Source organism: Staurois parvus, unplaced genomic scaffold, assembly GCF_062004578.1.
Source record: "Staurois parvus isolate SC_StPar_1 unplaced genomic scaffold, SC_StPar_1.0 ptg000506l, whole genome shotgun sequence".
Classification (NCBI taxonomy): Eukaryota; Metazoa; Chordata; class Amphibia; order Anura; family Ranidae; genus Staurois; species Staurois parvus.
The window spans coordinates 371,227-385,298 of record NW_028318302.1 but is presented as its reverse complement, the minus strand read 5'-3'; the positions used below and the strand labels follow the sequence as shown (position 1 = coordinate 385,298).

The following is a 14,072-nucleotide window of genomic DNA, read 5'->3' as shown; positions in this document are numbered from 1 at the left end:
ATATACCGCCTCCTCATGCTGCTGCCAAGTCTAGAGTCTCTCATGGGTCCCTGTACGGCCTCCCATTGCTGCTGTCTCCATCGCCACACTCTGCTGCCATGTGCCACTTTCAGGTCTCTTCACACTGCTGGTGTGTTTAATTTTTTGACATAGGGTGCAGGCAGATTACGGGCCTCACATAGCTGCTGCCAGGCCCCTAATCTGCCATGGGCCCCTATATACCGCCTCCTCATGCTGCTGCCAAGTCTAGAGTCTCTCATGGGTCCCTGTACGGCCTCCCATTGCTGCTGTCTCCATCGCCACACTCTGCTGCCATGTGCCACTTTCAGGTCTCTTCACACTGCTGGTGTGTTTAATTTTTTGACATAGGGTGCTGCAAGATAACGGGCCTCACATAGCTGCTGCCAGGCCCCTAATCTGCCATGGGCCCCTATATACCGCCTCCTCATGCTGCTGCCAAGTCTAGAGTCTCTCATGGGTCCCTGTACGGCCTCCCATTGCTGCTGTCTCCATCGCCACACTCTGCTGCCATGTGCCACTTTCAGGTCTCTTCACACTGCTGGTGTGTTTAATTTTTTGACATAGGGTGCAGGCAGATTACGGGCCTCACATAGCTGCTGCCAGGCCCCTAATCTGCCATGGGCCCCTATATACCGCCTCCTCATGCTGCTGCCAAGTCCAGAGTCTCTCATGGGTCCCTGTACGGCCTCCCATTGCTGCTGTCTCCATCGCCACACTCTGCCATGTGCCACTTTCAGGTCTCTTCACACTGCTGGTGTGTTTAATTTTTTGACATAGGGTGCAGGCAGATTACGGGCCTCACATAGCTGCTGCCAGGCCCCTAATCTGCCATGGGCCCCTATATACCGCCTCCTCATGCTGCTGCCAAGTCCAGAGTCTCTCATGGGTCCCTGTACGGCCTCCCATTGCTGCTGTCTCCATCGCCACACTCTGCTGCCATGTGCCACTTTCAGGTCTCTTCACACTGCTGGTGTGTTTAATTTTTTGACATAGGGTGCAGGCAGATTACGGGCCTCACATAGCTGCTGCCAGGCCCCTAATCTGCCATGGGCCCCTATATACCGCCTCCTCATGCTGCTGCCAAGTCCAGAGTCTCTCATGGGTCCCTGTACGGCCTCCCATTGCTGCTGTCTCCATCGCCACACTCTGCTGCCATGTGCCACTTTCAGGTCTCTTCACACTGCTGGTGTGTTAAATTTTTTGACATAGGGTGCAGGCAGATTACGGGCCTCACATAGCTGCTGCCAGGCCCCTAATCTGCCATGGGCCCCTATATACCGCCTCCTCATGCTGCTGCCAAGTCCAGAGTCTCTCATGGGTCCCTGTACGGCCTCCCATTGCTGCTGTCTCCATCGCCACACTCTGCCATGTGCCACTTTCAGGTCTCTTCACACTGCTGGTGTGTTTAATTTTTTGACATAGGGTGCAGGCAGATTACGGGCCTCACATAGCTGCTGCCAGGCCCCTAATCTGCCATGGGCCCCTATATACCGCCTCCTCATGCTGCTGCCAAGTCCAGAGTCTCTCATGGGTCCCTGTACGGCCTCCCATTGCTGCTGTCTCCATCGCCACACTCTGCTGCCATGTGCCACTTTCAGGTCTCTTCACACTGCTGGTGTGTTTAATTTTTTGACATAGGGTGCAGGCAGATTACGGGCCTCACATAGCTGCTGCCAGGCCCCTAATCTGCCATGGGCCCCTATATACCGCCTCCTCATGCTGCTGCCAAGTCCAGAGTCTCTCATGGGTCCCTGTACGGCCTCCCATTGCTGCTGTCTCCATCGCCACACTCTGCTGCCATGTGCCACTTTCAGGTCTCTTCACACTGCTGGTGTGTTAAATTTTTTGACATAGGGTGCAGGCAGATTACGGGCCTCACATAGCTGCTGCCAGGCCCCTAATCTGCCATGGGCCCCTATATACCGCCTCCTCATGCTGCTGCCAAGTCTAGAGTCTCTCATGGGTCCCTGTACGGCCTCCCATTGCTGCTGTCTCCATCGCCACACTCTGCTGCCATGTGCCACTTTCAGGTCTCTTCACACTGCTGGTGTGTTTAATTTTTTGACATAGGGTGCTGCAAGATAACGGGCCTCACATAGCTGCTGCCAGGCCCCTAATCTGCCATGGGCCCCTATATACCGCCTCCTCATGCTGCTGCCAAGTCCAGAGTCTCTCATGGGTCCCTGTACGGCCTCCCATTGCTGCTGTCTCCATCGCCACACTCTGCTGCCATGTGCCACTTTCAGGTCTCTTCACACTGCTGGTGTGTTAAATTTTTTGACATAGGGTGCAGGCAGATTACGGGCCTCACATAGCTGCTGCCAGGCCCCTAATCTGCCATGGGCCCCTATATACCGCCTCCTCATGCTGCTGCCAAGTCTAGAGTCTGTCATGGGTCCCTGTACGGCCTCCCATTGCTGCTGTCTCCATCGCCACACTCTGCCATGTGCCACTTTCAGGTCTCTTCACACTGCTGGTGTGTTTAATTTTTTGACATAGGGTGCAGGCAGATTACGGGCCTCACATAGCTGCTGCCAGGCCCCTAATCTGCCATGGGCCCCTATATACCGCCTCCTCATGCTGCTGCCAAGTCCAGAGTCTCTCATGGGTCCCTGTACGGCCTCCCATTGTTGCTGTCTCCATCGCCACACTCTGCTGCCATGTGCCACTTTCAGGTCTCTTCACACTGCTGGTGTGTTTAATTTTTTGACATAGGGTGCAGGCAGATTACGGGCCTCACATTGCTGCTGCCAGACATGTAATCTGCCATGGGCCCCCGTACCGACTCCTCATGCTGTGACGTTGCAACAAGGTGTAATTCAACCCTACATATGTTAGACCGCCTTTACGAACAGCTAAAGGCCATCACAGATTTCCTGATGTTAAAAGCGGATAAAGGTACTCCCTGTGTAACTTAGATGTCAGCCATTGTCAGCTCATGTGTGACACCTGCGCTTGCTCAGGCCCTTTGAGGAGGCCACGCTATTCGTGAGTCGGCAGGACTATGGGATGAATGAGGTCAAATCGGCCATGGGCCCCCGTACCGCCTGTTCACGCTGATGCTGGTCCCACAGTGTGACCTGGGTCCCTGTACGGCCTCCCATTGCTTCCACTCTGCCATGTACCTCTTTGAAATCTCCTCACACTCCTGCGGTTGTCCATTTTGTCATAGGTTGCTGGCAGATTAGCGGCCTTCCATAGGTGCCGCCAGGCCCCATATCGACCATGGGCCCCCGTACCTCCTGGTCACGCTGCTGCTGAGCCCACAGTGTGACCTGGGTCCCTGTACGGCCTCCCATTGCTTCCACTCTGCCATGTGCCACTTTGAAATCTCCTCACACTCCTGCGGTTGTCCATTTTGTCATAGGTTGCTGGCAGATTACAGGCCTTCCATAGGTGCCACCAAGCCCCATATCGGCCATGGGCCCCCGTACCGCCTGGTCACGCTGCTGCTGGGCCCACAGTGTGACCTGGGTCCCTGTACCGCCTCCCATTGCTCCCACTCTGCCATGTGCCACTTTCAGGTCTCCTCACGCTCCTGCTGGTTTCCATTTTGTCATAGGTTGCTGTATGGCCTCCCATTGCTGCTGCCTCCACCGCCACACTGTGGCTCCAAACACTGGTTTTGGCCCCGTGACTGGCCAAAGGAGTGAAGTGTGCAGTGATTCTAAGATCGACGGCACTCATCTGCATGTCATACTGACAGACAGTATTATTTCTCTTCCCCAGCAGACTCCAAGGGCATTTAAATTAAAGGTACAGTGTTCTGCACTAATATTAAGTCTCTCTGAAGCCTAGAAACACCCTTTTTTAAGTTAAATTCACAGCGAATTTATTCGACTCGAATCGAATATTGTCCACGAATTCGCCGAATCAGTCGAATCGAATTTTTCATTTCTTCGCTCATCTCTAGTTATAATTTAAGCTTCCCAATCTATTTCTAGTAAAACAGACAGTAGTCAACCCACCATTTAAAGAAAACTTTTTTTTTTAATCTAGATCCCAGAACAACTATTTACTACATTTTGTATCTAAAGCAAGCATGCACACCTGTATCACAACAGCATCAGTACAGAGTTACTGTGATAAGAAGGTATAGTCCAAATGTCTAAGACCATTTGGTTACATCCTCAGTAACCTCATGTCCTTCAGCTTGTTTCACAGAGCTTTTCTTCTATTTAAACAAAGTGTACAGCAAATAATTTATGGAAGAAACCCTGAAATTAACAAACAACAAAATATGCAGCATACCTTAAGATTGTCTGGCAGTTCTGACCGTCCAGCATAGCCAGGATTCATGGTGATAAAGACAGCGCATGTGGGGTTTAACTTTAATTCTGTGCCCTCAAATACCAATAAATCAGATCCTGTATTTATACCTGAAAAAATATTTAGATAGATAGATAATATGTCTACAGATCTAGGTCTGTATATAAATAGATATGTGGATAGTTAAATAGATACCTCTTTGGATGGTGAGAATTTGCTGTGCAACCACGGAGAGTACCTCTAAATCAATTCTATTGAACTCATCAAAGCAAGCCCAGGCTCCACAGGAAAGCAACCCCTAGGGAATATATTGAAAATGTTAGTGTTAGCGTGATCTAAAAGTTTGTTTTTGTTAGTTTTTGCAGTGCTGCATTAAAAGCTGAATACCAGGAATGCCTATTTTTGCATAGTTACAGCACAATGTAAGTAGGCATAATCCATACCTAGCCAATCCCCATGGAAGCTACTATAGTGATTACTTCTAGCTTCTGGGTCCTGTGCTGAGTGGCTGCTCTTCTGCTTAGAAACACAGGGGGTTGCTCACTCGGCATGAGCACCATTTTAGAGAACAATGCCTTTATCAATGAAAGCAAAATATTTTCTGCTGGTACAAGGTGGGGATAACTTCATAATGCTTTGTACCAGAAACATAATTTTAGTGCCTTTACAAAAAGAGACAATTCATAGATTAATGTGCAAAACTGGAGGTAGGAGACGCAGTTTGGTATTTATGCCTTGGTGACAAAGGAACTTGTACTGTTATCGGGCACTGTCCTTTGGATAGTTTTGAGATTTAAGATAATGAACCACATGGCTCCAATTATGTAGAACCTTTTATTTTTTTGTAAATAGTTGTTCATTGTGGTTAGGTGATTAAATGTTACAACATTTCTTTATCATGTAAAAATGTACCTTGAAGAACTTTCCTAAAGCAAGGTAATCCAGTCCATCAGAACAGTTGAAAACAACACACTGTTTTGCCACTGCTTTTGCCAAGTCTTTGGTCGTTTCTGTTTTTCCTGTACCAGCAGGTCCTTCAGGAGCTCCACCCAAGTGAAGGTTAAGGGCACCAAACAAAGTTCTGTTATTGAGACAAAAACATTAAATAAGCTGATTTTCTTTTTTTTTTTCGGCTCCTATTTATCCATATTTTTTAAATATTAGCATAACTCCTTCATAAAATACCTTATCTGATAGACGTTATGGCACAAAAAAGTGAATGGTGATTTAGAAAAGAGTTTTACTGTACATCTTTCCAATTGTTTTATGAATGTGTTTTCTTATATGTACTGTATATACTTAGATTTATGTTTATTGTCTATGCTGAAAATCTCCTTTTTATCCATTTCCCACAGTCCTACAAAACAATTAATATGACCCAGCATAAGAAAGCCTTGATAACCGTGCTAAAAGTATATTTCATTTAACATAAAAACTGCTCTGCGCCTCACTAAAGGATATAGTTTAGTCACATTCATTATATTACAGAAGAAACAAATCCCATATTATGGCAAGTGAGAAATTTAAGAGAAAAAGACTTCTCTATTTATTCAATTTCACATAAATAATTCATAATGTATATAGAGGTTCTAAAACTGCTAAGTTGGTTTTTAACACACTGGAAGAATTTATAGGATACAGTAAGTGTACTTTCAGAAAAAGGGCACCAATTTTTTTGTTGTCCCTTCCCACCCACCCTATCAGATGCATATTACCTCCATCCCACAGCCACCTGCTCCAATGTTTACATTCTGCTGAAAAAAAATCTTCTTTCCACTGTCAACATCTGCACAGTAAATTCATATAGACTAGAGTGGACTTGTCCTTTAAAACTAAACTACAAACTGTTGAATACATAGTTAAAATACTATGTACGTTTGTGAATGGTTATAACTGCCGATGGTTTTGTAATGGCTGTGATTCAGGCAGACAGCACAACTAGATACTAGAATTCCTGCACACTAAGTTGTAGCTATGGAAACCCAACGTAAAAAAAAACTAAATAAATAAAAAATAACAAACACAAAAGTCACACATCAACTTACCTACTAACCTATTTTCCATCCCTGCCCTCCCTAAAGATCATATGCAAAAAAAAGAATTTTGTGTACTAACAGTAAAATCTTTTGTTTGCAGACATTGAACGACACAGTTGAGATGGTAGTAATCAACCTATTGTAGATTATACTGCTGCCTACAGGAGAAAAGAACACTAGGCACAGAGAAGAAAGTACAAATTAGAGAATTATTAGGGTGTGTACCTTTAAGTAAAGGAGTTTCTAAAATTCCCAGAAATACTCATAAATCTGAGACAAGTAGGGTATCAGTGATTAAAGCAGCAGCAATGTCTTTGTGACCACTTGAAGGACTGCCACAGAACACCAGTATACTTAATAAATTGGGAAATGTGATTGCCCACATTAACAGCTCATTTAAGAGAGGACACAGGCTGTGTAGACTTGGCTCTGAGGAAGAGGTTCTGCCTCGAAACACATCAGCCATTTGTAGGCCTACAATCCCCCAACAGCCACCATCTAGGGAGATTGGACCATGCAGTCTTTTTTGTGATGTGCCTTTGATTTTATTCTTTGGAAAGTATACTACTTTTATTCAATAAATCTAATTTTTAGAAGGTGATGAACTAGGCCCGTGAGCCCTCTGTTTGTTTTTTTGCACACAGCTCCTTTGGATTTCCCTGGTCCACTGAGGGCAGCAAGGCTTGCATTCCCAAACAGTACTCCATGTGGGGTTATGGACATTGTGGAGCTCATCGTCCAGCACAGGAGTTTCAGCATTCATTTGCTTTTTTGTCAAATTTCCAGTATTCGGCCTGATTATACCAGTAGCTGCTGATAGCAGAAAAAGCTTTCAATTCAACTAAAAATACAGGAGAAAGGAAAGGGGCATCCATTCTCTTGCAGACATTAAGAAAAAGTGAGCAGGAGAGAGGAGTCAGGGGTTATTGTCTCAAGGGGACTTGCCTTCACTTTTCTATGTGCCTAGTGTTCATTTCTTCTGTAGGCAGCAATTTAACTCCAGGTTGCTTATGTTCAAGCTTTTTCCTTCATTGGAAAATAGAAAAACTATTTTTTTCCACAAATTAAATGTTTTTACACTGGTAAGCATACCCTCTATTTGATAGCACTCAGGACTGTTAACTGGATGCCCAAACACTGAGCAATGAAATGTGAGAGGGCAAGGGGACATTTACATGTTGCCCTACAGCCAAATACTAATATGTTACAGAACCAAATCATGCCTAGTATATGTTGGAAGGGTGTTTTGGATTTTTTTCTTTGGAGGAATAGTGTTTTACATTTAGCAATAAAGCCTGGGACAAGATCAAACTTAGCTTGTGACTGGACAATAAGGGCTGCTGTCTGGACACTAACTGGGACAGAGTGCCCATGCTCCAATGTGTATGCAGAGAACTTCTGCCAGTAACCTGAGTGGGCACATGCATTTGTGCGTCAACGTGCATACGCGTGTTGTGTAAACATCTGCATCCGCCCGCTCACATCCACTCCCAGAAATGGCACCAAACATCCACTTTAAGGAAAGGAGTCGTGACTGGTAATTGCTGACTGGCTGATCTTCAGCTAACCATGATCCTTGTTCCTGTGTATCCTGACCCTACTTCATTTATTGATTTTTCCTGTGTATCTTGTGTTACTTGATTACTCGTTACTGGCTCAGCCTGTTCTTGGACTTTTCTCTGCCTGACTGCTAATTGCAACGTCGGCTTGTTGATAGACCTCACTTCTATTTAATCTTCTGTGTATGACTTTGGACTGGCTCATGACCCCTCTACTATCTCCAGCTGTACTACTTTCTTGTGCTTGATCCCGAGTTGGATCCAGACTATGTCTCTCAATCCTGGTTACTTACCTGTGTAAGACCTTGGCTCAGCTACAAGAAAACTTCTCTCTTCTTTCTACCTGTGTATGATTTCGGCACAACTGCTTTCCAGACCTACCCTGCATCATATTACAACAGGAGTTCAGACTGCCACTTATGGTTCCTCCTGGGGTATTTCTGAGATGTCCATCTGTTGCCTGGGCATCATCACATTCAACCAGCTCCACAGGCAACTGTCAACCATCCAGAACCACAACACCCATGCTACTTTGTGCCTGCACACCTCTCACCATATCAAGGGCTATTTAGACCAGAGCTGCATGGGAAGCCCTCTCGCCATTTCTGCCTCCAACCAGGTACACAACCACAGCATTTCATTGGGTCAGTTAACCCTATGCCATCCCTTCATTAAGCATGTCTCCAGAAAGCAATAAAAACCAAAATGTCTCAAAGTGCTGACCCGCCCTCACTTTATAGTATGCAATGCAAGGGATTACAGGAGGATGATATTAAGACAAGCTCAAATATTTACGCTGGTTATAAACAAAATACTGTCAAATGATCTTTTATTACACACTTACAGTGGGTACAGAAAAGAATCACCCCCCCCCTTTAAAATAATCACATTTTGTTGCTTTGCAGCCTGAAATGAAGACAGATATATTTTTTGTTTTATCCAGCTGTATTTACTCAGCAACTTATAATATCTAAGTGAAAGATATAACACCAACATGTCAGAAAAAAAGTAAAAAAAAAAATTCAAAAACAATCACTGAGTTGTAAAAAGGATCACCCCCTTGTCTCTGTATTTTGTTGAACCACCTTTTACTTTATTTACAGCCTTTAGTCTGCTGGGATATGTCTCTACTAACTTTGCACATCTAGACTTTGCAATATCTGCCCACTCTTCTTTGCAGGACTGCTCAAGTTCAGTTAAATTTGATGGTGGCCGTTTGTGGACTGCAGCCTTAAAGTCATTCAACAGATTTTCAATGAGGTTTAAGTCTGAGCTCTGATTAGGCCATGCAAGAACATTCACCTTTTTCTCCTTCAACCACTGTGTGGTGATTTTTGCTATGTGCTTTGGGTCACTGTCATGTTGTTCTGTCTGAATGTTCCTATTGGCAACTTTCTGGCTGCGGCAGTAGATTTTCCTCAAGAATGTGATTGTATTTTGCCCCATCCAATTCTCCTTCTATCCTGACAAGTGCTCCAATCCCTGCTGCAGAGAAACACCCCTGTATCAGGATATTACCACCTACATGCTTTACTGTAGGAATGGTGCTATTTGCAACTCTCCCATACAAGCCACATTTGTGGAGAATTTCTGATATCGTTGTCACATGCACACAATGACCACTCTTTGTTATACATTCCTGCAACTGCTTCTGTGTTGCTGTAGACCTCTTGGTAGCCTCTCTGACCAGTTTCCTCCTGGCTCTTTCATCCAGTTTGGAGCGACGTTCTGATCCAGAGAGTGTCTTGTACCAAAAACCTTCCACTTCTTAATAATAGACTTCACTTTGCTTCTAGGAATTGATAAAGTCTAGATACATTTTTTTGTATCCATCTCCTGACTTGTGCCTGTCCCCAACTTTATCCCGGAGATCTTTTGACAGTGCCTTGCCACTCATAGTTGATTGCTTGCTGCAGTTACACTACCAGCGACTGAAATTCTCCAGGAAAGCTCTTTTTATGCCAATCACAATTACCACAGCTGATCACAGTTGAAAGTCAAATGGCTTTGCCTGCAATTGAGAACGTGATTAGGTACATCTGATTGAGTCATTTTTAGGAGTGGGGTGATCATTTTTCCAACTCAGTGATTCTGTTTTTGATTTTTTTTTTCTCTGACATGGTGTTATATCTTTCACTTGGATGTTATAAGTTTCCCAGCTGGATTAAACAAAAACTGTGTCTGTCTTCATTTCACAAAATGTTATTATTTTAAAGGGGGTGATTATTTCTATACCCACTGTAATTGGATTCAATTTTTTTTCAGATCTGTCCTGTATTTCAGCAATATTTGACTAAATGGTTTAGTCTCCACTATAATTTTAACAATTCTTTGTAATTTTATTATGTCTATCATTCCAATAAATAAAGGTAAGAGGTCAATTTCATTACCTGTAACATCTATCTGTCAAAGGCGTTATAACCAATCTAGGTGTATTGCCAAGGTATTCGTATCCATACTGTAAACCAGCATTGATCATTTTAGTCTGAAGCTGACCTTCCTATAGATAAAAAAAATTAGGAAACATTTGTTTTATCGCATCTGCTATGTTAGGGATAATAATTACAATAATGAAAGTTAATATTCAAATGACTTTGTAATAAAAACACAATTCCAGGTGAACAGCTAAATTAACATATCAGCTACATCTTTAATTTTTAGACCAACTCTTCAGTAAACATACACAAGTATGAAATGCTGTTTGTTTTGTATTTTAAACAAAATCTTATTATATTGACTTTAGGTGAACACCAGAGCACGTGCATTTTGCTTCTGGTTTGCATGCTTAGCCCTTAAAAATCATACAATATGCATCTTTTAAATCTTCATCTGTGGATGAAAAAAATAAAATATTCTTTTCTGTTTTTGTTCAGTTTGATCTCTAATCAAACTACAGAAAAAGAACAGTGAAAATGGACCCTGAAACCTTGCCTGGCCAATTAATCTTGTGTCCTTATGCAACACACAGCTGAGCAGGGTCAGAACTTAGAATGACCAGAAGTCCATGGATATATTTGTCCTAATGGCTCAGGCTTCTGGTGGTAGTATAATGGTGTGGGGAATGTTTTTGGCACACAAAAACAGTCTGGAATAATCATTACAGTCAATCAAATATTGAACTTGAACAAATTAAAAAATTGTGACTAAAGATTATCAAAGTTATTGAAATTTACTCAACAAACAAGTTGCTCCATCTGTTTCTATGCTTATGTTTACCAAAATTGAATGCTGAAGATTTCTTCAACTATATTTTGAAATTGAAACATTGTTTAAAATGTCCCTAAAATACCAGCCTTGCACAGGAGGGATAAAACAAGACAAAAAAAATAACCCCTATTGAATAAAAAGTGAAAACAGGTGGATAGAATGTATTTTTGCTCTGACTTTAAAATTCATTTCATTAAGGGACATAGGATTATTCTGAGACTATTGAGTTATGCTGACTTCTCCAGGAGAAATTAAATACTGGCAAGGAAAAAAATCTGTTGATAGCCAGGAAAAACTCCTCCCACTCTCATTATGCTTTAGTTTTTCAGAAAGGAGTACAAGGAGTAGATGACAAACACAAAGGAGTGTGACAGGTGTCCCGTAAACTCCCTAGCGGTCCGATTATGTCAGTATTTCTGTGCTCAAATCGGTACTTTTTTTGCATGGAAATATGTTGTTTTTTTATTGTAGGCCTGTAATTCTTAGGAATAACTCACTGAAATCTGTCCAAACAAGAGTCTAGTAAACATGATAAATGATAATGATAAAATTTGAAACATGAAATCATAAATTATAATATAATAAATAATCATAAAAAATAATAATAATATAATAATAAATTGAATTCAATAATGTAATCAAACCAAAAACACTGAAATTTGAAACAGAGCGCTAAGTTTGCACATCACTGAGTTTAGTCGCAAAATCATTTTCAGTATCTAATAACGAATTTTCCCACGAATCATTAGCACTCAATTCTGCAAGTAGTTCTAATTTACTATCGCTGTTCTCTAGCTGGTCTAAAACTGCTTTTGACCTAAAGGGACACTTTTTGGACGCCATGGACGTTTCTCAGTTTCCAGGCAGAACAAACGGTAAAAATGCAGGCAGGGCACAGGAAAAAGCACTAGGGACAAAATGTATGTAAAATGGTTTGATACAGTAATGCTATATTATGAGATTTTAGTGTATTGAGTGAATGTCACATTTTAAAATTTTTGAATTTCTCGCCGGTTCCATCCAACGTATGTCCCGACGCTCGCAGGGAACGGAACCCAGAAGACGGATGCTGGCATCGGCCGGAAGAAATGGCCAGGGACGCTGCAAGGGGGACATCGTGGGAGCGCAGGACAAAGTACGTGCTGGAGGGAATCCCTGAGCAACGCTGCAGGGTAATCCCAAGTGTAGCTCAGGCTTACCTCTTCTGGTACTGAAAGTTAACCCTGAGCTACACTCGGGAATACCTCCAGGGGAGTTAATGAACTCCAAGAAATTGTTTTCTTTCTTGCTCACCAAGGGATTCAGGGTTTAGCTATTCTGATCAAAAGCAGTCTGACTGAGGAGTGGGAAAAAGTAACGAGACACTAACAAGCTCAAATAACAAAACAGTAAAATGAAGTGCTGCCTACAGCTCATAGAGCTGCCTAAAGGACTTTATGCCTGAAGTTGGCATCAGTTAAGGCCTGAACATACACCTGGCAAAATGTAGAGAATGCATGAACAGAAGAGGCAGTCTTCAAAACATGGTAAACAGCTAAAATATCCAAGAAGCACTCTCAGATCTAGCAGGGTGCACTTTGATAGGAAAGGGTGAAACCTTGTCCTTAAGACTAAAAAACTTGTATGGTCATCTACTTGAACTGCCGAGCAGTAATAGAACAGGAAGCTGGTTCCCCTTGGCAGGGACTATCAGGAATGACAAACAGAGTGTCAGACACATTCTGGATGGGAAAATGCAAATGTATGTTTATGGACTCTGCATTCTGAGTCAGCAAGCATAGTTGCAAATCTGGCAACAAACTCAAACATGGCTGTTGAGGACCCCTCTCTGGATAAGACACAGGAAGGAACCACAGCTAACTTTTCAAGACTTTGCAAGCCTTCCCAGAAATGTTAATGGATTGTTAGCTAGGTAGGCCTGATTCAGCCAGACTGCTCCCCATGGACATGGCACACTGTCTAACAGAGGCAACTCAATTACAAACACCAGTCCATGGGTGCTCACAAACCAACTGTTGAGAGCAGAAAAGGTTCACCAGTGGTGACCACTTTACTATAGGCAGCTGCAATGACTAACCAGGACAGAACCACATGTCTTTTGCAAAGGAGCAAGGGTTTGAAACAGCTACCTCACACTGAAAAGGCAGTTGCAGAGCTCACATGTGACCCTTGTGACCCTCTAGTTAGTGATGCAGTGCTTCATGGACCACCCTTTCTGAAAAAACAAAAGAAAAATGGGGTGATAATGACAACCTATAATTACAATAAATGTAGTAGCTCAAGAAGCTCAGCCCACATGGTGTACTCCTAGAGTCTGCGCCATTGCTCTGGACCCAAACAGCACTCAATGGCTAATTAAAACAGTGCACAGAGGTCTGGAAAGGACCACAAATAGTGCCCAGGTCACCTCCGGCATGGACAAAGGGACCTTTTAATGATTATCTTCCTTATTTGAACTGAATTTTTCCAGGAGCTTTGCACTGGATCCAACTGATATATAGTTTATTTTAGAGCCCTGATGGATGAGCACTGAGTCCCTGAAATGCATAGGTTGACCAGTGTTGATTTTCCTGTTGTCATTTGCAGCATCAATAAATAACACTATGGACCCTGGGAACTTTTGGTTGGTGTCCTCTTTGATTGAAATACAGTTCACATTCCAAGCAGGGTACATTATATTAGGTCCAGTGGGATCTGAGCATGGCTGCCAAAGCTACTGCTGGTGGAGGATATGCTGATCTGAAAAGTTGTATATTATAATTATAATACAGGATTTATATAGCTCCAACAGCTTGTACAGCACTTTACATCTTGAGGGCAGACAGTACAATTGCAGTACAATTCAATACAGAAGGAATCAGAGAGCATTGCTCATTAGAGCTTACAATTTGCAGTAAAAGGGAGGCTCAAGTGATACAAAAGGTAATAACTGTGGTGGATGAGCTGATGGAGAAAGTAGAAATACAGTAGTTAGGTGGAG

At 43.0% G+C, this 14,072-nt stretch overlaps 1 protein-coding gene across 1 annotated transcript in view; it reads right to left on the bottom strand.

Moving 5' to 3' along the window:
- Positions 1-14,072, bottom strand: part of DNAH7 (dynein axonemal heavy chain 7) — a 519,305-nt gene that overhangs the window by 368,764 nt on the left and 136,469 nt on the right. Inside the window, exons 23-26 of the mRNA XM_089689972.1 lie at positions 10,276-10,385; positions 5,203-5,371; positions 4,486-4,588; positions 4,273-4,400 (exon numbers count right to left, since the gene is read on the bottom strand). Coding sequence (XP_089546098.1) covers positions 4,273-4,400; positions 4,486-4,588; positions 5,203-5,371; positions 10,276-10,385 — 510 coding nt within the window. The remainder of the gene's footprint in view (positions 1-4,272; positions 4,401-4,485; positions 4,589-5,202; positions 5,372-10,275; positions 10,386-14,072) is intronic.